Raw genomic sequence first — 25,502 nt, 5'->3', positions numbered from 1 at the left:
CGCAGCCGTGCCGCTGCCGCTCCGCCTCTGCCCGGCCGGCCGGCCGCAGCGTTCCTGGGCAGAGCACGAGCAGCCGATCACACTTGAGTTGTTTGGAGTGCCATGTCGCGCAGATGCTTTTATCTCAGAATTGGGATAATAGCTTTCTTTGGGGGGTGGAGGGATTGATTTTTCACACATCTGTCCACTGGAATGCAATAACAGATCCTTTGTTCAGGCTCTTTCTGTGGAGTGCCTTCTCCACCCTTGTTATTTCATTCTTTTTTTGCATGGCAAAACTTTTTGTCCTGCATTTCAAATAGATACTGAGCGTCCCTGGCAGTTGAACAAGAGAAACAAACTTTCCAGCCCTGGTTTTTATGCTGTTTTCAGGGGATGCTTGGTGATTTGAAGGGTATTTGATTGGTTTTGGCAGAGGCCTTTTATTCCGTGGAAAATCCACAGCTCCTCTGATCGCTTACGGATGGTTTAGGGAGCCCCTGGAGCCTCCAAATGAGAGATTTGCTGGTGGCCAGCTGGTCCTGGAGGTGCCATGGGAACGCTGAGGACACTGCTCTTGGGACGTGCGCTGTGGTGGGCAGGGAATGGAGAAGGAGAGGCTGTAGGGACAGTGCCAGCTCTGCTCCTGCCTAACCCGCAGCGGGAGAGCTCGGGGCTTGGCCCAGGCCTGGCTCTGCATGAAAACAAAGCTCCAGAGCCTCAGCCCTTGTCCTGCAGACGCTTTCCCTGCTTTTTGGAGGTTGGTTTGACGCTTAACACCGAGGTCTTCTCACTCCAGCATATCACAGCTCCAGCGCTAAACATATGTCAGGCGACCCGACCAGGGTCGATGGCTCCATCACCAGCAAGAGGGAATTTAGCACTTTGGTATTTGGTTATAATATCCCCCCGTCTGGATGTGCTTCCTCCTGCATCCCACTCCACAGAGATTGTAGCGGTTCATCAACATAATAAAAACAAACAGCTTCACATTGGCATTAAGGAACAGGATTTGCTGTGCGGCGTGTGGGCTCTGCGCATGGGGAGCAGCAGCAGGCAGCAGCCTGGGGTAGCTGTGCATACATTTACCTATACTATTTTTTTTCCCCCAACAGCCCTATTACCATATTTAAATGCAAGTATGTCTTTTTTTAATTGATGTTTTAAGTAGCTTCAAGTCACTCTAGCCTAGTTGTTCTCTGCTCCTTTCTCCCTGGTAGATTACCTGTAGCTGAGACGATAGTGCTAGAGGTAGCGGGCTTGTAGTCTGCTGATTTCTCTGGGTCTCGCTCTCTCCATTCCTCTAGCTCGCTGTTCTCTTTTTCTGTTGCCTCAGTTGTTTTTCTGTGGTTCTTCAGCATTGCAAAGCAGCTGTGATCAAAGTCCTGGAGCCCGCTCAAGGGGCAGGTCCTGTGGTGGTGACTACCCCCGGGGTTGTCCTGTCGGGTGCCAGGAGCGGTCGGAGCTCCCCAGAGACCAGGAACCTCCGAGGGTTTTGTTGGCTTTGGAGCAAGAGGGCTTGGGGTTCTTGCTGATCGCCTGGACCTTGCCATTGCCCTCTTAAAATACACATATGTAAAGTCAGAGCCTCTGGCAGATCTTCTGAATATTAATTAAGTAAACTAAATCTGCAGTCTTGCTAGCAGCATTTCATTCATCTGTAAGGGCTCGGTCCCCCTGTAGCAGGGTGTATGTCTTAGAGCTCCTTGATCTGCGGCTGTTTTGCTTTCAAGAGCTTTTTTTCTTTCTTTCTTTCTTTTTTAAATTACATTCCGGTGAATTTTTTTTTTTTTGCTTGATCCCAGCAAATCTGTGATCTTGACATGAGGACCTCCTCATATTTTCCATTACTGCTTTGTCTGTAGATCAGCACGTTATTATCACTTGCAAATAAGCAAAGAAGAGAATCCCCTCGTTTTGCGAAGCGGTCTGACCCTAGCCGTTTGAGAGTACGGAGACGTAAGCCGAGCGCTGCAGGCTCTGCCGCCGGTCTGTCCGCCCCGGCACCTCGGCTTCCGCGGCGTGCCGTGACCGGGCGCGCCATCAGCGGCACGCGCCGTGACCTTCCTCTTCTGCCAAGGGGATTTGGGCCACCTCTGTGCCGGCAGAGACCACCAGCAGCGGGCACCCGGCGAGGGCTCGGCTCTTTCCAAAAACGGTGCCTGTCGACGGCACGGAGAGCCGGGACGGCGAGCTCTGGAAACGCCGTGCCCTCGGCGGCCGCCCCGCAGAGACTCGCGGTACCTGCTGGCTTCTTTCTTTACCCTTCTCCTTTTCTCCACGGCCAGGTTTTCCGGCAGCGGCTTATGGACCAGTAGCAGCGGCAGCCGTGGCGGCAGCAAGAGGATCAGGTAGGGGGGCCCGTGGAAGAGCAAACCCTCAGAGTGCAGGGTCAGGTAAAAGCTCTGTCGGTATTCTGTGTGGCTGCAGCTCTCCATCATTTCTCTGATTTTCCTCACGCTTATCCTGGGGACCTGAAAACAATCAAACAAAAAAAAAAAAAAATTACATAAAAAATAAGTAATCGATCCCAAACCAAACCCAAACTACAAGCAGAGGCCATGGGGCCTGGAGCACCTTGCAGGAGATTGGCGTAAGAACTGCCAAACCCAGGGTAGATACTCCGATTTGTTTCCTTATTTATTCCTTTATTATGTTGGTTTCTTTGTTTCTTCGTTTTAAATTCGAGGTCATAAAGGACACCCCAAAGAAATTAATTTGCGTTTCCGAAAAAAAGTTTTCGTTTCTCCCGGAAAGCGGGTGTCGGGTTGAGGCGGTGGTGGCAGCCCCGGGCACTCCCGCCGTGCCCGGAGCCGCTCTCGCCTCCGCCGCCGCAAACCGGTGCGAGGCTCGGGGTCGGCCTTCGCGGGTCGCCCCCCCGCGGCGAGGGGGGCCGCGTCCCCTCGGGGACGGCGCTTTCCGCCTCGCGCGGGGCCAACGCCGCCGCTGAAACGCGGCTGGCGGTTGGCCGGCCCTGCCCCGCTTCCAACCCCGCGGGCCTGCTTTCCGTGAGGAACGTCAAAAAGCTTTTCTTCCCGTTCCTTCCGAAAACTTTTTTTTTTTTTTTCTTTTTTCCCCTTAAGGGAAATAAGTAAATAAATCGTCGCCAATTGCCGTTACTGCCTTAGGTTTTAAATTCAGCTGAACACGTGAATTAAAGCTTCGCTCAGGGAATTCAAGCGTTCAGTACGGCCATCGGTGAGCTGGTGGCTCGGCAGCGCCCGCCGCCGCCGCCGCGGCTCCCCGGCCCGCCCGGATCAAGCCGGGACGGAGCCGCTGCCGGCCCCGCCGCCGCCTGCACGGCCCCCGCCGGCCGCCCACCCCCTCGCCGGGCCCGGCGCGGACGGCGGAGGTGCCGGAGCGGAGGACGCGGCGGCGGCGGCGGTCTGCCAGCTCGCTCATGGCACGGTCCTGAAGCGGGGGTTTCTCGGTGGCTTTTCTGGCAGTGCCGGTGGGTTAACCGGGCTCTTCCCGAAAAGACCCGACTGAACCGCTGCGTGAGGGGTTACGAGGAGGGCGCAGGCCCAGGCGTGTCTCAGGTGCGAGCCTGATGCCGTGGAGGCCAAAGAAAGACACCAGGAGAACTCCGTTCCATGCAAACTGGCACTGCTTGCAGGCTACAAAGGATTATCTGTACCAGTTTCATCTTGTGGCATGTAGAGAGCGCCTAAGGGGTGACTTGCCAGACTGGTTGTGGGGATTCCCCATCTCCCAGCTTTTCCTGCTGCCCCTTCGTGCAGGGGGGAAAACAAACCCAAAGAGAAAAAAAAAAAAAAAAAACAACCAAACAAAAAAAACCAAACAAAAATATTAATTTTGTATATGATTTCAGGAAAACAGACTTCATTGTTTCTGCCTCTTCCTCATGTTTTTGCCCTTCAGGTTTTGTTTTACGTGCAAACAGACCTGGTGAGTTGCCCCTTAGCAAGGCACAGAGGGTTTGGCTGGATTAACGTTGCTTCCCTGATTATTATTATTTTTTTTAATCGGAGTGCTTTTGGTGCCCATTACAACTGAACTGAGCATTGATCAATTCTGTGCCTGAAATTCATTTGTCTTTAATTTGAGTGTTTTTTGGTTTTTTCTTTTGTTGGGTTTTCTGTTTTGTTTTGTTTTTTCGTTTTTGTTTTTTATTTGAACTTGCAATACGAAACTAAATCTAACCCTAAATTAACAACACCCTTTCTGGCAAGTTTAAAGAGCAGTATGGTGTTTGGAAATGTCTTTCAAGCCTCAAAATTGCCTGTGTGCACAAAACTGGCAAAACCCCAAAACTGAATCAAAAGAGCCCCCCCTCCCCAGCCCTGAGCTCTCAAGGAGGAAGATGGGTTTGTCACCGGCCCGGCCCGACGGCCGCTCACATTTGCAGTGAAACGTGCTCTGGGAACAGTGGTGTTTTACGTAGAGTCATTTCCATCCAAAGACGGTTTTCGGAAGGGACATCCTGGGTTCGCCACTTCCATCCAGCAATGGTAGTGAATTGTATTCAGGAGCAGTAGAGTACGATCGATCTTGCGCTACAGTGTACGGGCCCGATTCATTACAAGAAAAATGGTTGGGGTTTGTTTTTTTTTTAATTCTTTTCTTTTCAGTTGGGTTTTTCTTTTTCCTTTGCAAATTCGCACAGCCCTCCTTCACGCGTGCCTAATCCAAAAGCACGGAGCACAACACAGTTGGCCCTTACTGGCCCCCCTTTCTGCCAGTAAACTGGAAAAGAGCTGGAAAACGCCCGGGCAGGCGCGTCCCACCGCCCCTCCGCTCGCTGGGGACTTCTCTGCCCAGAAGCTGCCGGAGACATCCCCATCACCGCTGCCCCTTCTGCAGCGCTCCGGCCCCACCAGCTCGCTCCAAATTGACCTCCTCCGCTCTCCAGCCCCATCCTGCCGGCTCTTCCCCACCGTCCTGGTCTCACTGCCGGCGCGGCGGCTCGGCAGCACCGGACCTCGGCCTGGGCACCGGTGCCGGCCGGTGGGGCTGAGCGCCCGCGGAGAGCGTCCGCCTCCAGGCGTGCGGCTTGGTCTTCCAAGGAAGCTGCAGTCCTTTCGCTCCAAGCCCCTGGGCTGCGGTGCGTGGGCGCTGACCACCTCGGTTTCTCCCCGGGGTGATGTTCCTCCTCTTGGGAAGCCTGCACGTTTGCTTAACGGCCAGCAAAGGGAGCCCACCCGGGGGGGCAATTACCTGCACGGGGGCAGCGCCCGGCCCCGGTTCTGCACTGCCTGGTCTTCCCTGCCCTCGCCCCTTCTTTTTCTATTGCAGCGTGTGAGGATGCAGTCACCAGTTTACCGTGCTAGATCAACAAGTTGTCTTCTCTGTCACGGCAGAAAGGGACATTTCCCCCTGCTCGTGCTCAGTGCCGCTCATAATTTCACGTCTAGCGTAGCCGGTCACGTGCCGGCAGGGTGAATGCAGCGATGCTTCTCTTTATAAATCACGTGCCCAGTCGACGTCCCAGTGACGAGGCGATAGCTGAGGTCCCTCGAGCAGACAGAGGGGTTTGGCCACATCCATTCAAACCGGGTGGGACTGTGCTGCCGAATCCCTCAGCTGGGTTTGACAACCTCATCCATTCTTGTATTTTTTTTAATGAATTGGGACCTGAGCCATGGAAAACGAGCAAACTTAAAAGCCTGAATGCTGCAAACTCCTCCTAGACAACTTCACTATCAATGTCACGTTTCTTTTGAATTCACCTGACATATTTTACGTGTAAAACATTTTTGTCGTGTAAATGCTTTTTTTAAAATACAATCATGGGGGGGGCACATTTTTATCTTGCATTTGACATGGGAGGGATTCATTTGGCAGGAGAGCGAGACAAGGAAAATTTGGCAGGAGAGGGTTTTCGTTCCTTCCTCTTTGGTTCATTGACAAGTCTGAGATTTTTCCAGTTCCCAACCTGTTGCCACCAACTGTTCCTCCCTGAGGACTGGAGACAAAACCCATAAGGCCATCCGTAACCCAGCCCGATTCCCGCTGCCCGGCACCGGGAGGAGCCGTGCGCGCCTGTCCCAGGTGAGCGGCGCGGGCTCCCACGGGCACGCTTTGCCCGCCGAGGTGGCCGGCGGCGGGACAGCGCGGTGGGACAGCGCGGTGCCGTGGCGCCGGGAGCTGCTCCCCCCACCCCGCCCCGGCCCCCGGCACATCTGGATTTTGGGCGCCAGTCCCGGCTTGCCAGTGCTGCCTTTGAGCCCTGCGCCCCGACAACCCCTTACTGTACTTTATACTTGCCAGCTATAACAAATCTCGTAACGTGAGCTACTGACCTTGATGGTGAGTGTGAGCAGTTATGTTTTGTTGTTTTCTCTCTTGCTTGGTTGGGGCTGCTGTGAGAGAGGGTGTCTCTGAGGCATACTTTCCGGCCTCTCTTACACTCGGACGTGCACACCTCCTCTCAAACACTCTTCTGAGCGCTCTCAGCGGGAAGGTTTGTCCACACCTATTAATCCTCTCTCAGTGTCCAGCTTCTTGTTAGTAGCAGCTGGTTGCATGTTTTTTGCTTGTTCGGACGAAACGGTTCAAGAAACGACTCATATCAACTCTTGAGAAATGTCTCTATTTTTTTGTACACTTTCTTTCTTTTGATGTTTTTATTAATTTCCCTTACTTAAAAAACAAAACACCTGTCGTCCCGTAAAACATTTCACATCTCCCCTTGCCTGTTCTTAGAGTGTATGTATCTGTGGGACTGAACTAAATGCATGCACTGTAGTAGTTGTACTGGTAGCAGTAGATGTAGTTGTAGAACATGCATTGTTGAGTTGATATTATAGGTATCATCAACGTGAACTAGCGTGGCAGTTAAAAGCATAGCCTTGGTCTGATTGAAAGCGTAGGGCTATCAATACAGCAGAGAGCTGCTAACGGCTTGGATCCATAGTACCGTATTTGTTAAATCCCATTATCTGGAAGTTTAAATTGAAGCCGGCTGTAGGCAACCTACTCCCTCTGTACAAGAACCCGCACATGCTGTTATGTTGATAGTAAATTTGCCATATTTTTTTTTTTCAAATTAACCCCCCTAGGAATTAAAATGCTGACTATAACTATATTCTCTTATTTTTATTTTGTATTAAAAAGAACTTAAGATATTTTTAAAATCATTTTACAATCATGGTTTCTTCATCAGCCTGTTACTCGTCCATATTAGCCCATAGAATCATTCGTTGGCAGTCGTAGACCAGATGTGCCAAACGCAAATCACTCCATTTGGGTTTCTAAATAATACCGTGTGCGTGAAGCAGCTTCCCGCAGACTATCCTGAGACACGAAGCAATTGTTTTTAGGTCATAAACCTTAAATCTTGTTATGCAACAGAGACTCTGAGCTAGCGGTGGGTCGTACTCATTGCCATGTCACCCAGCTTAAGGGAACATTTTTAAATGAAGATTTAACATTTCATAAATACCAGCATGAGGAGTTCGAGGCAAGTTCATCATCTTTGCCATTGAGCCAGCCAAGTGTCTTTGCTTCTTGTGCCCAGGTTTCTGTGCTCAACTTTTAAAATCCTTTCACAGAGGAAGCTGCAGTCAGTAGATTTAACAGATGGTAATTGAGATCCCGAATTAGGCTTTTGTTTATTTGTTTAGTTTGTTGCTTGTCAGAAAACATCCTGCTGGGAATAGAAAAGATACTGTATGGCATGGTCACACCTTCCCTCCTCCCCGCGCCCCCCGGCCGTCCCCGCAAACCAGATGTGCTGAGCTGGAGCATCTTCCTGCTCCGCCGGGGATAGTCAAGGCAGTCTTTAGTGCACTTACTCCAGCAAGCGCTTTCAAAGGAAATAAAATATCCAGAATGGGCTTTCAAAATGTAATTAAGGATTTGTATCCGCTCCTTACCTCTAATAGAACATAAAGTAAATCAAGCAAACAACCGCTTGGATGGGGCTGACGCAACGCAAGCCTGCGCAAGGCAATCCGAGCCACCCCTGTTACTTTCCTTATTGCTGCGGGGGAGCTGAAACGCTTGTGTGTCAAGGGGGAGAATAATTTCCCCCTTAGATCTCAGTCTGCCAGGGAGTCGGGGGGACCCACTGTTTAATGTGCCAAGCATATGATGAAGTGAGGAGTGTATCTAAAAGTCAGCAGAGCGACAAATTGCATGGGGTTTAGGAAGCCTTGTCTTACACTTAAAGAAGGTGCACTGAAAATTTAATCTTGTCATTAGGCACCCATAGTGTTAGCAAATTACGGCCATAAAAAGTGGGACGGGGGTTGGTCTGTGTGTGCGGAGGGAGAGGAGCCGCCACTGGCTCACAGAAATGGCGTAAGGAGGAGCGTTTCAAAGATCCAGCGATGAACCAATTTGGGATTTATACGGCCCATTGAGAGGACTCCCTTGTGGCACGGCGGCTCTGATGGAACTGCTCTCCCTCTTTTATTCTACTATATAAAAGTACATAAAGTTTAATCCGAGCTATGTAATCTCAAAAGCCAGAACCTAACAAGTGGACCACTTGGGAGCAGCAAGCGGGCTGAAATTTCTCACTCCGCTGGAACCGCCGGTAATTATGTGACAGAGCCTGGCGGCTGATGCATCGGAAAATTAATGGCTGCATCAGAGTTTATCTTTTGCTTATCTTCATAGCGGAGGCGGTCTGTGCTGGAGAGCATTGCAGGCGGCCCGGCAGGGAGGGTGAGGCGGAGGGACCCCGCACCCCGTGGGGCTTCGGCGAGGGGTGGACACAAAGACAAATGTCGCGTGTTAAACAGAAATAAGAGGAGCCGGGCTCCGCACGGAGCACCTGCCCGAGCGGTGAATACGCCGTGCGCCTCTGGTTAGTGTAGTGCAGCTCTAGAGGAGGCCACTCTGCTTTTCCGTGGGTGCTTTTGGCCTCAGTACTGGCAATATCCTCTTACTCTGTGAGTACTACAGTTACTTTCCTGACTACTACTTCAAATTTAAAAAAAAAATAAATAAAAGGGGAGTCATTTCTGTTTCAGTTCAGAAGTGCTGTGCTGGTCCAGGGTGGGAATCATGCAGGTCCCTTCCAGAACGCAGGCTACACGCAAAAACGGTTTGTCTTATTTTACTGTAGGATGCTACTTTTTGATTTATTTTGTCCGCGAGAGACTGAGCTCCCTGCAGTGCCCAGTAGAAAATTCAGTAGATCTAAAACAATCTGCTGCTGCTGCTGTTAGGCCTTGACCACAGCGGCGGTCGTTTTACAGGGCTCCTGGCTGAAGTCTATTGTGGTTAAAACACATCAGCTTTAATCAATAATTTTGTAATAGAAAATCTTGCGCGCTTGATAAATCATCTCCAGTGCAATTAGTGACCACCTCTGAAGTGCAGACTTAAGTACAGTGGAAGTTAATCTTTAACGAATTTAGGGGCTAACTTTTAATAGTCTTTTCAATCAGGAGAATTATTTTCAATGGGAAAACACTCCTCGGCAGAGCTCATCCCGGCGTCCCGGCTGCTGCTCTTGACCCACGGCAAGCGGTGACGGCGCGGACGCTGCCGCTGCCTCGCGTGGCGGCCAGGCTGGACGCCTGCGGGGACGGGCTCGCTGGTGCACGGGACCACAGCCACCCTCGCCGGGCAGCCGCGCTCCAGCCCCGCAAAACCCTGCAACGGCCCGTTATCCGTGTTGGGTTTCCTTTCGCCCGGCAGAAGTGGAGGAAAGGAGCTCTTGGCCGGTGTAATTAGACTGTGTTCCACACAAGAGGCAGACGAGTCGTTGTGAAGTTTGAAATGGGGCCTTCAGCCTGAGCTCTCCAGTGCAATGAGACACTTGAGCACGTCTCGCGCATTTTAATCGCTAAACGTGTAAAGGACTCGCTGGGCTGAGGTAACTTGCCTGTCTGGCAGCAGTCGCGGGCTGTTACCCATTAGTGGAACAACTACTAAATGGGACACGGCGCATGTTTTACTGACGTGCTGTTGTGAGTATTTTCATGCTGATTCTCTCCCCAAATGCTTTAAAAGTAAATACGTAATTACAGTTATTTTTTTCTCTCTCTCTCCTTTCTGAAATAGAAAACTGAAAAAGAAGCAGTGGAGTTTTTCCTTGCAGCAGATGTTAGCATGCATCTGGCTCTGGATTAGCTTGAGGAGCATGGTGGATTAGTAGTTGCCAGAGAATGCAAAATTGGTCTGCAGGTATATAAACTTGAGCTATTTAAAAATAATAAACTCGCACAGCTGGGTCTTTGTAAGGGTGTTTCCTGATAGGTAAAAGAAGAGACCAGAGACCAGAGCTTTGTGCCGTGAGGACTCCCAGGTGGCTGTGCCCAAATCCTCCCCGGCCGAGGGGCTGAGGTATTAGCGGCCGACAGCGGAGCCGGTGCCACCAGCTCTCCCCCAGGCGCCGCGTGGTGGGCAGCAGCTTCTCTCGGTGTTTCCTCATCGATGAGCTCAGGTTTTTTCCTTCAGGGGGGTGTTAGTACCAGCCGCACGTCCCTTGCTGGGACGTGGCCTGGGCACCTGGCTGGCCAGGCAGGTCTGCTCAGAGCGCCCAGCACCTCTCTCTGGGCAGGCACCTGGTGCGGATTCTCCCGCAGGAGAGGATCGTTGCACAGAAAGCACTGGGGTTTTGTGGGCTGGATTTCTCTTCCGTTACCTGGATAACCCCCCTGCGCTCCTGAGCATCCATCCAGCCTGCAGGGGTCCGTCGGCAGTGGGAAGATGCCCCCCGGGCAATGCCCTCCCGCTGCGGCGACTTAAAATATGCAGTGAAAGAAGGACCCGGTTTTGTTTTAATTTTCCTCCTGTATTGTCTGTTATTGTACAAAAGGCTTCAATTTAAAATTAACAGGAGTGATAGCCAGTTAATGTGGTACAGTGGGAGGCCGGAGTTTCTGTTGCTATGGCAATGGAGTTCGGCTCATTTGTTTTGTAGATGAGTAATTACTACGCAATTAGAGTAGGCTAAAAATAAAGGGGCCTTTTGTTCCCTGTTACTCATTAATATTAATAAAAGACCTGTCCGGGCTGTGGTAAACAATTAATGCAGATGCGGTTGCCCATGGTAAAAGTAGCAACAGCTTTCGTGTTACCCGGCGCGAGGTGAAAGCACTGCCGTCGCCTGTCTCAGCTCTTCCTTCATTTTAAATAGAAAAATTATTAGAGAGAAGTCAGCGTTAGCACAGCATCACAAGCTTTAGCCCTTATTTGCCAGTTGCATGGATGGTAATAAGTGTTAAAGCTTAATGTGCAGACACAGGCAGCAGGTACAGCGCTGGGGTCAGATGCTGCGAAACAGCAAGCATCCGCAGCCCTCCGAGTTGTGTGCGAAAGAGACACAATGGCAGCAGCTCCCTGATGCAGAAATCTCTTCATTTACCCCCCCCCCCCCCCCCGATCGCGGCGTTGCCCAAGGGAGGGCGCAGGGCCGTGCCGCTGCCGGTGCTCTCTCCGGTGAGCAGCACCGGCTGCGAGATGCTCGGCTGTAGAGCCAGGGCTTGAGCAAAGAGCCTGCCCGAAAACCGGAGCGCGTGAAAGTGCGAGCGTGGTGCTGCTGAAATGGCTCCGGTGCAGCACGTTACAAGCATCGAGCGCCAGAAAAGAGCGGAAGAAATCAGTCCCAAGCATTTGATGCGAAGTATGTAAACGTTAAAGCACACCAGATTTCAAATTAACTGCAAAACCAGTTAAACGGACAGAGAAACCTGTTAGGACGATGACTAAGGGGACGGAGTTTATTTACCTCTCTGTTTTATTTGCTTGTCTCAACGCAGCCGGTGAGCATTCCTTGCTGGCGGGGAGGGACAGCGGAGCAGCTCAGAGCCGGGCCACGGCCGGCACGGTGGGCATGGCGGGGCCGTGGGGCGGTCACCCCCTCGCCGTGGCCCCGGGGTGCTCAGCACCCCTGGAAAACGCCGTCAGTAAGGCAGAACCGCTCCGACGGGCAGCAAAGGCACCCGAGTGCCCCCGGCCCGAAACCCTCCAGTGCCGTGCTGGGGGGCGGGTTGCGGACAAATGGGAACCGCATCCCTCCCAAACTGTTTAACTAATGGAGGGAAACGTAGCACAGCCTTTGTAAGGTCGACATTTGTTTGTTGTTAAGGATCTAATTAGAAACATGAGAGGGAGCTGAATGGCTGCTTGCTCGGCTAATTAGCGACATGCACGAAGACCACTTTGAACTTCAAGGACACAAAGCTATTAGCGCTTACATCAAAAATGGATTAAACTTCTGTGCTTTTATAATGATTAAAGATGAGCCGCTCGAGAGGAAATCCTTTTGTAAGGCTGTGACAAGAGCTGGCTCCCTGATTGCAGCTTCTACAAGCGAAGCTTTGTGTGGCCTCCGTGTAGCACTCGGCCCAGCGCGAGAGTGACACCGCTAACTTGCAATATGGAAAATGTGATTAGGCAATAAATATTGATCGCTGGCAAAAAATTACAGCCAGGCTGGAAAGTGCATTTATTTGTCCTGCTACATAACTGCAGGACTTAGAAAAGCTGGGCTTGAATACGTTGAATTTTGTCTTTTCTTCTGCAAATCGGTGCACGTCAACAGCTTCCAGACGTGGCTGATGCTTCGGATGCGATAACCGCAGTATTTAGCAGAAGCAGGTGCTCTTGACGTGCCCGCAGCATGCACGAGAGGGACAGTGGTGGGTTTTTAAAACACCTGCACCAGTTGAATTTTTAGCTTGCCCACGCTTGTGGAAACCGCCCAGCTCTTGCTCTCTGCTCATCTAAAGTAGCTTAGCGGTTGCTTTTTGTGTCCATGCCACCTGCTCAGCATCTGTGCTGGTGCCGGAGCAGAAATCCCCGTGCTGCACCGCGGAGGGAGGGCGCTGGGGCCGCGGCAGGAACGGTCGCCACAAGATCCCGATGGCCGTTATCGCACCGATGTGTCCGGCTCGGTTCCTAACAGCTCGGACCGCGGCGAGGTGCGGGGTCTGGGGGGTGTGAATAATTGTCGGCAGCCCCGCGCAGGGGCTGGGTGCCGGCGGCGGCGAGGACGGGGCTGGGCAGCGCTCCCTCCCCGTGCTCCGCTCGCTTCCAGCGGTAATTGCTGAGCCGGGAACCTGCTCACCACCCACTGCTTTCTGTCGTTATCCTTGCGATATTTTGATGTGTGAAGCCGTTTCCGAAGGGGCTGCAGAGGCAGAACAACCTTTTAAAGTGTGACTGCAGATAGAAAATAATGTACAAATAGTACCTTGTTATGGCAGATAGCTGCTCTCAGTGTCTCTTGGCCTCATCACCACTTATTTTACTGATGAGCCCGACAGTTGTTTTATTTTATGTTTTTCCCAATATAGCTGCAGGGGAGGGACAACTGCTGCCACTAACCCGGGGCTGCCTGGCTGCTCCCCATTACAGACCTGCGTCAGGGGTGACAGGGAAGGCACAAAGCTCGCAGTTTGATTTTCCAGAGTCAGGACTGAACCGGCTGTCATAAGCAAAATATCTACAGCTTTTCATACTTGCAGAGGAGCTCTGTCTGCCACAGGCTTCTTACAGAGAGGTGTTTGCTTTTCAAGTCTGCTTGGGAAGAGCAGGAGCAAAGTGCTGCGCCTTGCAGGTCCCCGCGAGAGATGTACTAAATGGCACCTCTAATTGTAACGCTGGGTTTATTTGTTTTTCTGGTTTGTCTCCCACTTTCTGTTTCAGCTAGTTGGGAGCTGTTTGTACGTTGTTACTCTCCAGAATATCTGTGTGTTTCCAGCTCATTATTTCTGAGACATTTTTGAGTCTGAGCATTGATCTGAATTTGAGGTGTGCCACGTGTGGTCTCAGACATAAAATAACACTGTATGTCAAAGCACAGATACAAGAAAGCGATGCCTCCGATAGTTCAGCCTGACCACAAACGAACGTGTTTGTGCCTCTAGCTGGAGCTGCATGCGGTGATCGGTATAGAAACAAAAAAGAGTCTGAAAGTGAGCATTTAATTTTCAGTGCTATGCCTGCGTGCTCTTGCAGCCGGGATAGGCTACCGAGAACCAGCAGCACCGACGTCTTATTTCAGACTGGCATTAATTTGTACATCCAGTCTTGGGTAAATCACATCTTGGTTGTTAGCATCTCTGAAAAGCAGGGTACAAGCTCCCATTAGCTTCAGCCGTGAATGCACAAAGAATTAGCTTTGGCCAAGCTATCTGTAACATGGGTGCAGTGCTAGCTAATGATATTTAGAAGGCTCTAAGCACTAATGATGTAAGATTTGCATGAGGTGCTGAAGTCTTCCGGCAGTCCGTACCATGGCTGGTTATTTAAAGTATCAGCATCACACTGTGACTGCTGGTCTGTTAGTCATGCACGCTACAATTAGTGCTCACGCTTCAGGACACATGGGATCCCCAAGGAAGGGCGAGATCTTCCCTGCACCAGTCACCATGGTTTTACTGTAATGTCCTCTGCAGCGTTTGCGCTTGGGTTGTTGTAAAGGCAGTAGAGCAGGCTGGAATGCTTGGGTAAAGATGATATTCCTTCCGTGAAAATCTTCTCTTAAAATCCAGCAGTAACTCCCAAGTGACTCAAATTAAATGCCTCCAGACTGTGGTGTAGTTCCCCGTCCCAGCTTCGCAGCTCTGCTGAACCCGTCGTGGGCAGAGGGACGGGCTGCAGCGTGTGCAGATAAATACTTTCCGCTCGCTGCTGCCGACGGGACTGGGGTGCCCACTCTCCCATCGGCTCACGGCGCCGGGCGGCTGCCAAACGGCACCTCCCTGCCCTGTGCCCCCCAGCCCCTGCCTGTTTCCATCCCTGTCAGCAGCGTTCAGTGTTATTATATCATTTACTCCTTCGAGCTGGAAGATGATGTTTGCAGCATGTTATATGAATTTTTCATAAAGATAGAAAAACAGCCTAATCTTGTGAGCTTTGAGTCTTGGTAGTGGGTAATGGCTTTGATTTAAAGCATTTTGTCTTAATGATAGTTATATTGAAAATTTCCTGCTGCTTTCAAGCACGTGTAGTTATTATCATAAACATTGATGGTAGAAATGCCTGCCAAATTGTGCGTGGCTGTTTATGGTAGATGAGAGAGTCATCCAGAAATTAGAGCGCTGGATCAACAAGTTGTCGAGAAGCCTGTTTGCACAGAAAGCCACCCCGGGGCCGGTGGGACAAGGCAGGAGCGAGGAGAGCCTTGGAGGAAAGAATTGCTGGAGATGACCGGCACTGGGTGTGGAAAATACTCAGTGTGAGATTAAAAGCGAATTTCTGGCGAGGAGGAGCTGCTTTAGAAGAAGTCGAGGAGTACGGAGGGAGGGCAGTCCCGTGCCAGGCAGAGCATTTGGGTGCTCTGCCCCAGCCGTCGTGCTGGTGGCCGTGCAGTGGGAGCCCTTGCTGCCCGCCTGCACCCTGCCTCTTGCATTTGCTCCGCTTGAAAAAACTAACCCGTAACCTGATGCATAAAGCATGCATATTTACAGGGGGATATTTCATTCTTTTTCTTTATGCGTGTCGCTCTGTCCCCCATGTGGTGTTAGATAACGGGATCTGCTTTCTGGGGAGCACCTCCATCAAAAGGTGGCCTGTCTGTGGCTGGATTCTGCCTCCAGCTACACCAGAAGAGCCACTTTTCCGTGTGGATTGTCGCCCAGGGATAAGGAGCCCTCTCCAGGAAGGTGCAGGTGGCAGTCGAGTGCCATGAGCCGGGTCTCTGGGAGCGCTGGTTTAGTACTGACCAACACACACCTTGGGGCGAGCCCGTGCAGCCGTGGGGTCCCAGACGTGTCTCTGCGGGATGCAGGCAGGGGATGTGGGCGCCTGCGGATGGGGAGAAGCTGGGGCAGCTCCAGCCGGCTCCGTTCTGCTCTCAGCTGCTCTCTCAAGTGCAAAATGTATTACTGGCTGTGATAACAGGGCACTGTATCTCATCCTGAAGTATCCTGCCTCTTCTCAAAGAGGAAATCCCGCAAATCATGTGGTGGTTTCTTTCAAATTTGAGGGTTTTTTTGCCTGTGCACCATGGCTGGGAAGGCAGCCACAAGTTTCTCTAACGGTGTTTTGTACCATTCTTCACCTTTTTTTTTTTTTTTTTTTACTTTTGAGATATTCATATCTGTTATATGTTTAAAAAAAGCAAAACCATATTAGTAAACGGTGAAGAGACTGCTGTAGGAGTCAGTCCTCCCCCCACAATGGTGTTTAAGTCTTTGGGGTTTGGTGCTGTAGGAGAGGGAAAAGTGTTGTCACAGAAGGCTCGATGCGGGCTGGGGGGCAGCGATCCCCATGCAGTGCTTGTCTTACACCTCTGTACGTATTTCGCCTGGTTTGTTTCCTTTGCAATACAGTGTACTTTACTGGTGCTTAAAATCATTGCTTTGTCATCACGATTAATTTACTAGGCCCTAAGGGACTGACCATCAGCCCGGTACCATGCAAGTTCTTGTAGGGCAGTAATGTCAAAATCCTTACATTTCTTCTCCCTTTCCCTCCCTCTTTCCTGTCATCGTTCATGGCTGAATTGAGTTTATTTGGGTGGGATTCCAGCATCCAACTTGTTGTGCTTTCCCCAGCTGCCCTCTCCGCCCCCGCAGCGAGGCGTTTGGATCCTCGTTAGTGTAATACGCCGTTGGCTAAGGCAAATGTCATAATGAATCCTGACTTAGAAATTTCTCAAGAGTTCATCGAAAGAGAGTTTATCTTTCAATAGTGACCTTTCTTGTTGAACGCGGATTAATATATGAGCAGGGTCTGCATTAACATGGCAGTTTGCAGGAGAAGGCACTTGATAAGCGAGCTCCGTTCTTGCTCCCAGCAGAGCATTTTGTAGCCCCGAGCCTCCTGCCTCTGCGTGAACCTGGGCTGCCAGGTGCGTTTCAGGCTCCAGCTCTCGGCTCCTTGACATAAATCACGTGTTGTCTGAACGTTGCGTTGAGAAGCATCTTACACGCATGTTAAATGTGGATAAAGACGGCTCTGCTAAAGGACACCAGGATGAGTTAGTAATAAAATAGCCTTGCTCGTTGAAGCACTGTCTTGAGGTTATGGATGCTTTTTAAAAACTCTCTCCAAATTCGTATTTATTTTAGCAGAAAGACTTTCAGTAGCTTCTCCTTTGAGGAGATGCAGCTTGGGCAGGGGAGAGGGTGCAGTGAACGTGCATTGTTGCACCAAACACGTCCCCGAGATGAGACCCTGCATGCAGGTGTGTGCTGCAGCAGGGAAGTACAGCAAACCTTGGCTTTTGCTGTACCAAAACCTGACCACTGTAAATACTAATCGCTGGCAATGGTTTGTGGCAAGGCACCGAGTCTAAGGTCCTTTTATCCATTTCCAGCCTTGTCAGCAATGGCATTTCTCTGTCTCTTCCCATCACCTCTGGAAGATGGAGACAGTACCGATGTTTGTCGTGGCTCTCCCAGCCACCCCTTCAGACAAGGTCCAGCTCTTGCTGTGCCAGCCGTGCACAGCAGATCCCAACTCCACCATCACCAACACTTTGCATTTAAAAAAAAGCCTGTTCTGGGGCTGCTTTATGAAGCCACATTTGCTTCAACTTCTCATGCCCCATCTTGCTTTCCCTCATTGCTTTTCAGCGCTCCTCAAGCCACCGTGGCGCTGGGCAATATAGAGCCCGAGGCTCACCAAAACCTGTCCTGCTGGCCTGCAGGCAAACGTTCACTTACTGGTCAAAATTCACAGACTCAGAGCCTTTTCCGTAAGACAAACCGCAGCAAATTCAAAGTGAAGCAAACAAGACATTAAACTTCCTTGTTCCCATCACTGCCACATCTCTTGGCTTCTGTCTCTTGATCTCCATCGGCATAGGAAGGAGCTTCTGTAACCCAGAGAATGGGGGATCGTTGGGGCTGAAGAAGATAAAAGTTGGTTAGCTGTGACCTACAGACACATCTAATCTTTTCCGCATCTCTCCCGACCTTGATCTATCACAGGGCCTCCTGGTGACAACTTGGGATTGCAAATTATGCGTAGAGGAAACCCTTGAGTTGGAGGCACTTAGCCGCAGTCTCAGAGCTGTGAAAACGTCCGGTGCAGGATGGTTTCCTGTGCAGTTGGTTGGTAAATTGGACCTGAACCTTTCAGAGCATGTTGGAAATGGGTACTTTGACTGCCAGGACTTCTGAGTGCTGGCAGTCCTTGGAAGGGGAGGAGATGGCCCCGCTAACCCCAGGCAATGCTAAATCAGTCTGATGGGTCCTCCCGACAAACAAAAGTCAGGAGATACTTGGTCAGCTCGGCCAGCACCTCTGCTGGGACCAGGCAACAGGTCAGGCTTTGCTCCTGGTCTCCGTTGACCGGCATCAAGACATGGTCAGTGGTTCCTTCCCCTCTCCTGGGACAGCACAATCCCCTGGCAGTTTTTCAGCAATGTGCTTCCGAACTTCTGCCCTTAATTATTTCCCGTTCTGACTTCAGGATGCTGGTGGCCGGGGGAAAGTCTCAGATTCCTTCCAGCCTGCAAGGCATTAATCTTAATGCTCTGCGATTCCCGCAGCTCACAGCAGCCATGGCTCTTGGACAGGTTCTGCCTCCTCCAGCGACTGAGCTGACATCAGGAACTTTGTCATAAAGCTACATGTCTCCAAAGAGTCTTAAATTTTCTTTGGCGACTAAAACAGTATCTGGAGTCTGGAGGATTCGGGGGGGTTTTCTTTCATTTTAGTCTCAGATTATTCCAGGTTTGTGTAAAATAAATTTTTTTCCAGGTATTTCGTACCAGAATGCATCGCATTTTGCATGTTGGGAAGGTTGTTCAAGGTCCCTTTGCTGTTGTTTCAAAGCGATGGTAAAAGTGCCTCTGGCTCCAGGTGAGCTTATGTGCCGCTATTGTAAGAAGACAAGTATTTAGCAACTCACCATGGCCGAGTGAATCGTTAAAATGCGGCTTTCTGAGGAGTGCTTAGCCTCCTCGTAATTATGAGAGCTTTCCTCTTTCGTTTATTGGGTCTGGAGCAAAGCGTCAGCTCTGTAAAATCTTCCAGCCCTTTCTATACAGTTTTCCAGGCAACTGTTCAGCAGACAGCGTGGAGCGGTGCCGGGGCATCCCCAGCCTCCACGCGGCAGTTCCCGGGCGATGGACCGCCGGGCGTGCTTTTGGCATGGCCATTTTTCCGCAGGCAATCCTGCGAGCGGTGTGGAGTATTCAACCGATGTTCAGTAGATAGAAAATCACCTTTTTCTTACATTGCGTACCCGCAGTCAGAAGGGCTTTTGAATAACCAGTTGCCAGCGCTTTCTGCATGTATGAAAGCCGGTATTTCCAGTCTTCTTAGAGATGTAAACGGCTGGGGTGAGATGTCTGGGGGGACAGAGCCTCTCTGTCTGGCTCCTCAGTCTCCGTTTGCTGTTCTCTTTGCAAGGTTTCAGGGCACGGCAAAACATGTCCCCTTGTCACCCGCGCACGGCTCTGTGGTTGTTGACGACGCAGAACTCTCCCTGCGGGTCCCGCAGCGTACGTCTGTCTGTCCCGTTAGCCGCGGCATCGCCACGGCTCGTCGGCACGCGCCGCGTGCTGCTCCTCCCCGCGGTGGACGCGGCGGCCGGTGGCTTTGGGCATCGCGCGGGCAGTTGCTTGGGGCCGAGGCCGGTCTCTGCTCCCGGCCCCGAGGCGGTGGCGGTGCACCGGGCTCTCCCGGCGCTGCCGCGGGGCTTTGCAGGAATATTTTACTAACAGAATCCCCGCCACCACCCACCCCTTGCCTTGCCCGCGTCCTTCTGCCGTGCTCCTGCCTTTGCTCGGGCCGGCCAGCTGGGTTTTGTGTGTGACTTGGCAGTAAAACTCGCTTCCATTTTATTGAACCAGAAGGAAGAAAAGGGAAAAAAAAGTGCTAGCTTAAAGTAATAAAAGGCTTTTGAACATCTCAGCTGGATATTTTTCTTCATGAGTGAGAAGGCCAAATGTTATCTTGACATTTAATCTTTAATAATATAAAAAGGCGCTTCGTTTGCCAGTGAATTCCAGAATCTGTTTACTCTCTCATGCCTTATTTCTTTTAACTTGCTAGCTGAGATGTCCTACTTACTTTCCCCTGCTACCAGTTCAGAGCTGCATTAAATCATTTATTTTGTAAAATTCACTTTCCTGTCATTGCAGAGCCGACAGCTGCTGGGTTGGCTTTTTTTGACCGGCTAATTCATTCGTTTGAAAAATGGGGACCTCTCGGGATAGCGGTGCAGGGGGAAGGGGCCGGGGCGGGAGAGACGGCGGCCCAGCACCAGGTCCAGGCTGTGCGCACCGCAGCCCACGTAAGGTGCTGCCAAAGCCTTCCCTCGGGCTGCCCTTGCCGAGGGAGCAGGGCTTTCTCCCGGGCTGGTTTCCATCCCCGGTGAAACCCTGCCGTCGGTCAGCGCGGCTCTGACCCGCGGGCCGGCGGCCGAGGGTTGGCGCAGGCCGTCAAACACGATAAACCCTTCTTTAGCGCTTAACGAAGGTAACGTGGGCGGTCGCAGCCAGAGGAAAAGGCCGAAGGAATCTCGGCGCGGCCTCGAACGGGGAGGCGATGGGACGTGCCGCGGGTCGGGCGCCTGGTCGTGCCGATACCCGCGGCGCCCGGCCGGGTCTCCCGGGGAAGGCCGCGGTGTCCGTCACCGCCGCTGGACTCGTCCCGTCCCCGCGCCGGCGTGCGGCGGCGCGCTCGGCCCAAGTAAGCGGGAGGCTCGAGGCCAGCCGTTAGCCGCGGGCAGCGTGCGCCTCGGCGCTGCCGGTGCCTGCGCGCGGCGGGGAGGTGGGGAGGCGGCAGTAGGTGCGGGCGGGCACGTCGCCGCGTGCTCCCCGAGGACCTTGCAAGTGCCACTCAGGTGTAGCTCCAGCTTCCCGCAAGCCATTTCCATCCAGCTCCTCCCAGTCCGCTAACTTTTCTTTTGCATTGAAACTTCTTACTCATAAATTTTACATCCAAGAGCAGCCGTGAGAAATGCCAGAAGCCTGATCATCTAACATGCTTTAATATCTAAATTTATTCTTTAGTATCATTCTTATTTACATTGTCTTTCTGTCTCAAAAAAAAAAAAAAAAGGGGGGGGGAGGAAAAAAATAAAATTTTCTTTTACTTCCACATTAGGAGGTGAGTTGTCATACACCCTCTGGAATTCTTTTTTGCTTTTGATCTTTATTTATTTGTTTAATTTTGGTTGATGTCCCAAGCATGGTTTTGGAGACGAAGGTAAGTCTTCGCTCTCCAAATCAAAAGGAAAAAGATTCAATAAAACAACACTCTCCTTGGTCACATTAAAAAAAAAAAAATTCCAAACTGTTCCATTCCATACCATTTAAAGAAAAAAAAAAAAAAAATCACCTATTGAACTATTTCTACAGCTTACTGATTTAAAAGGGCGGGTTTTTTTCAAAAGTATCGAATGGATCCAAAAACGATTTTCCTAGACGCGATTGAAGTTATTTGCTGTCAACATTTTAATATCAATATTACCACAATGTGTAGTCTCAAACTAGTTCCTTTGTAGTTTGCATGGGATGTGAATGCTGTCTCGGCGTGCCCAGACCTAGAGAACTTGTTACTACTGCATGAGCATCAAGTCAGATGTTGAAAAATACCTATTATATTTTGTGATAATTTGGTGAAAATGAGCACCTCCAGTCTCTGGTTGCAGTAGTGTGTTGAATGATTGTTCTTTTTTTTTTATATATATCCATATATATATTTTTGGAGCTCTAAGCTTCGTAGTAGTACGGGCTGACTCTTATCCAGTACTTGCTCTCCTATCGCATGGCCTTGGTTAAGTGTTAGAAGTTGGGCCTAGGCTGTTTATTCTGGTGTTTGGCTTTGTAATAACGGTGCATGCCCGGCGTCTGGCCTCATACCCAGCTTTATTCTCTGCACACCAGTCTTGAATAGCTACAGTGCTCAACCGAATTTTGGCGCACCCGCTTCCCCGGCAGGCTCCAACCCAGCCCGACCCGGAGGCTTCCCCGGGGCCAACAGCCCAGGGCCCGTCGCGGACCTCTACGGCACAGCCAGCCAGGACTCCGGCGTGGGTAACTACATAAGCGCCGCCAGCCCGCAGCCGGGCTCCGGCTTCGGCCACGGGATCGCCGTAAGTACCGCCGGCGCCAGAGCCGCCGCCCCCGCTTCTGGGTCCGGGGGGGGGGGGTTTTGGGTTTTGTTTTTTTCGTTGGTTAATGACGTCGGAGCGGTGGTGGGGGGCGGGGGGGTTACGTTGGGGTTTTTTGGGGGTTGGTTTTTTTTTTTTTTTTTTTGGTTAACGATGACCTGACGGCGAGCGTAGCGCCTTGCTGCCGTAGCCTGCCGGAGCTGCGCCCGAGCCGCTGGAGCTGCCCGCGGGCTGCGCCGCTCCGGTTCCCAGCTCGGCTGGAAAGGCTTGTCTGGCGCCTTCCGCGGCCCAGACGTGACGCATCTCAAAAGGAAGTAATAATAAATAAATAATATTATTAATAATAATAATAATTTCTGTTATTATTTTATATAATAACGTAAAACTTAATAATGAGGGGCTCTAAAGTTCCTGCTTATCTGTACGGGCTTTATATCAGCCCAACCACCCGTCCCGGCTGATGCGCCCGTTTGCAGACGACGCACCGGTCCCGGCTCCTAAACGAGCAAAAAGCGGCTCGTTAATTCGGCCGGCAGGACCCCGGGGTTGCCCACAGCCACCCCGGCGAGGGGACGGCCGTCCCTGTGGCGGCAGCGTCCCCGCGGAGCTGGCACGGGCTGACCTCCTGGGTCGCTTCCAGCCATTGCCGACAGTCCTTAAAATCTGCAGGTTACGAGTAAGTCGCTACCGTTTAGTCGTCAAGTTGTTGGAAAAGTGCCTCTTTAATGCCGCGTGGGTCTGCAATCTCACTAATGACGGGCGATGGAGATTTGCTTAACAAAGCTGCATGCTGTTTTTTCGGATCGCGCTGTTTTACCTGTGTGTGTTAGCATGAATGCGGTTGGACCTCTTTGGTGGCTGTCAGTCTCCCGAACAGAAAAACTGCAACTGAAGTTGTTTCCCTTTTTGTAGTAAAACGATGAGATTTTTTTTCCTCTTGTACAACAAACATAGCAAAGTACAGAGGGCTCCCCCCAGATCCCTCAAACTGAGCGGAGAATTTCACTCTCTGACCGAATTGGATGAGTGAGGGGAGCAGGAGCGTAGTGCAGACAAAGTTCCTGAAATTGTATTATTTTTATTGCATAAGCAACCAGTACCCAAAAAGACAGAAAAACCCCTGCTGCTTCCCTTTGTGCCCTTGTGCTCAATTCCCGTCCCGGTCCTGCCCCTCCCGTGGTCACGCCGGGGACTTGACAATCCCTTCGGATCAATTCTAGTACTAAACGCAGAATATTATTACTCTGCTAAGAGCTACATCAATTTAAACTGCCATCTCTCACCACTTACAACACCTCTTATTTCCATTTTTCACCTAAAGAAGAAGACCTGTTTGTTCTTGAAAACTCGGGCACTTTGGCCTCAGCAACATCCCGATTTTTCAAGTAATAGGATACGAGGTACAAGGCTGGGTATCCGGATTTGTCTGCACTAACACTTCTCCAAAGAACGATTTTGTATCTGACTTGCAGATTGGCAGCCTCTTAATTTCCCCCAATAACTGCAAAGAATCCCGTAGCTTTTTTTACATATATATTTATTTAACACTCTCCATTTACTAACCCTGGTTTAAAAATAAAGAAGGGAAAACCCAAAGCTTATTCTTGCAACTGGGGGAATGAGAAGATTATGGTCTTGGAAAGGTAACCGTAGGGTTCAGCACACCGACTCAGTGGTGACCAGAACAGCTCTCGGAAATACCTATTCATGCTGGCAACACAGTCTTTCAAGTCCTTTGATAATTTCTTGCCAAAATTAATAATCATCTCTTCCCATGTATAGAGCACTGATGAACTTAACAATTGTACAATTTTAGGGACCTTTGATTGCAACGGCTTTTACAAATGGATACCATTGAAACGTTACACATGGTTGGTTGCCATCTCACTTGGAGGTATTACAGTATATACCATTTGTACTTTGTGCTAAACTACCATCTCCCCTATATTTACTTTAAGTGAACAATTTTTTATCTTCATTTCGTCTTTCCTTGGCCTTTAATCATTCCTTTCTGTGATTTATGTTATTCAAATCAATCTCATGGGTTGGAAACTGGAAGACAGATCGGGAGCTAAACCCCCCAAAAGTCACATTTTCATACTCAGGACACTTAGTGCAATAGTTTGGAGAGGCAAAAGCCCCACAGAAAAACCAGCAATCCCAGAAACCTGTGGGGAAGCAACCGAGGGCCAGCTGACAGCGTCCCGATGGGGATTATAGATCTGCTACCAATGCACTGGTCTAAAAATAGACGAGCCCCACCGCTTTATTACAGAGAAACCATCATTCTTAATTAAGTGCTGTACCAAATATTACAGCTAAAAGATAACATTGTAACTAGTAACCATAGAGCAATTATCAAGATTAAAAAAAAAATTAAACCTAAGCAAATTAAATTAAAGACATTACCTGAGTAATGCATCCTTGGATCACTGCCAGTTTCCTACCCTTTGAACTAAGCTCAAGTTAATTAAATGTTTAATTTTTGTTTTAAATTTTTTTGGCCCTTGGCTTATTCATCTTTGCAAACAAATATTCTTACACCGAGAATAGAGTAGATTAGAAAAGTCAGTCAATGAAAAACAGAACTTACCGCATTAAATGGCACAGGTTTACCTCTAGAGCTCTTAGTCCACGCAGACAAATGTAATGGATGTGACAGATTTTATTTCTCTGCCTTTTGCCCAGCACTACCTGATCAATGTCACATGTTTTACGTTCAAAATCAGTGTATGAAATTAGAATTGCAGTTAGTCAAGGGGCTGGGAACTGTGGAAAACGTTTGGAGGCTTTAAATTATACAAAAATAGATTTATACCTAAATGCTAGTGGATAAAGGGGTTTTCTATTTACTCTTCATCTACCCACATCCACCCAAGATTACCTGCAATCGTTCCGTCAATTAATTTGCTCCACCAAGTAGTATTTTTTATGGGAAAGAAAGAAGTGGCATAAGCACTCTCGCTTTAATCCCAGTTATTATTTTCACGTATCAGTGTATGTTCACGGATCAATTTGTCAGAATCCTTCATGTTTTCTGGGCCGTCAGCCTTTGTAATAACGAGGTGGTACACAAAGCTGGCTGGAGACCTAGGCAGAACATCATAATTCACGCTAATAACGCTGCAACGAAGACAGTGTTCATCAGATTAATGTATTGTAATCATTTTACAGTTACCACAACACATCAAACTGTAACCATCATTTACTGGCCAGTATTAAGACTCAAACCATTAATGACTTAAAAACAGAAAGTGCTTTTAATGTTGCTCATTACTAATTAAAATAGATTTTGAGAGGAGGAAATGAGCCTTATTATTAATTCCTCAAGGACCAGCGAGTTTGAAACTTTTATTGCGGCGGTGCATCCCGAGGCATCTGGTCCCTCGCCCTCCCCGGCTGCCCCCGCTCCTCGGGGCAGGCGATGAGGATGAGGATGAATTTGGCCGAGCTGCGGGTCCCCGGGGCAGGGACCGGCCGTTCCCGCAGACCCGCGGGGAGCTGGCGGGACCTCACCCTGGGCACGGCCGTTTGGGGATGGGTTTTGGAGGTCACCCCCAAAAAACGTGTGACCAGGG

The 25,502-nt window shown here is 50.3% G+C and overlaps 1 protein-coding gene across 30 annotated transcripts in view; it reads left to right on the top strand.

Annotated features, from left to right (window-relative positions):
- The window catches only part of MSI2 (musashi RNA binding protein 2), a 260,659-nt gene that overhangs the window by 229,742 nt on the left and 5,415 nt on the right, over nucleotides 1-25,502 (top strand). For 4 of the 30 annotated variants that reach the window (XM_030028674.2, XM_030028685.2, XM_030028678.2 and 1 more), the window contains 4 exons: nucleotides 1,095-1,118; nucleotides 2,268-2,375; nucleotides 21,698-21,906; nucleotides 23,741-23,818. The exons of 1 other annotated variant lie outside the window; for it this stretch is intronic. In XM_030028674.2, coding sequence (XP_029884534.1) covers nucleotides 1,095-1,118; nucleotides 2,268-2,375; nucleotides 21,698-21,906; nucleotides 23,741-23,782 — 383 coding nt within the window. In that variant the 3' untranslated portion in view covers nucleotides 23,783-23,818. Of the gene's footprint in view, nucleotides 1-1,094; nucleotides 1,119-2,267; nucleotides 2,376-3,861; nucleotides 3,889-6,305; nucleotides 6,404-9,341; nucleotides 9,930-21,697; nucleotides 21,907-23,740; nucleotides 23,819-25,502 lie in introns of those variants that run through there. 25 more of the 30 variants (XM_030028692.2, XM_030028689.2, XM_030028688.2 and 22 more) reach the window with 22 other exon arrangements.

The sequence above is a fragment of the Aquila chrysaetos genome, chromosome 10 (assembly GCF_900496995.4).
Source record: "Aquila chrysaetos chrysaetos chromosome 10, bAquChr1.4, whole genome shotgun sequence".
In the NCBI taxonomy this organism is placed as follows: domain Eukaryota; kingdom Metazoa; phylum Chordata; class Aves; order Accipitriformes; family Accipitridae; genus Aquila; species Aquila chrysaetos.
Note: the sequence above shows the minus strand (reverse complement) of the source record. Positions and strands in the feature narration are given on the sequence as shown.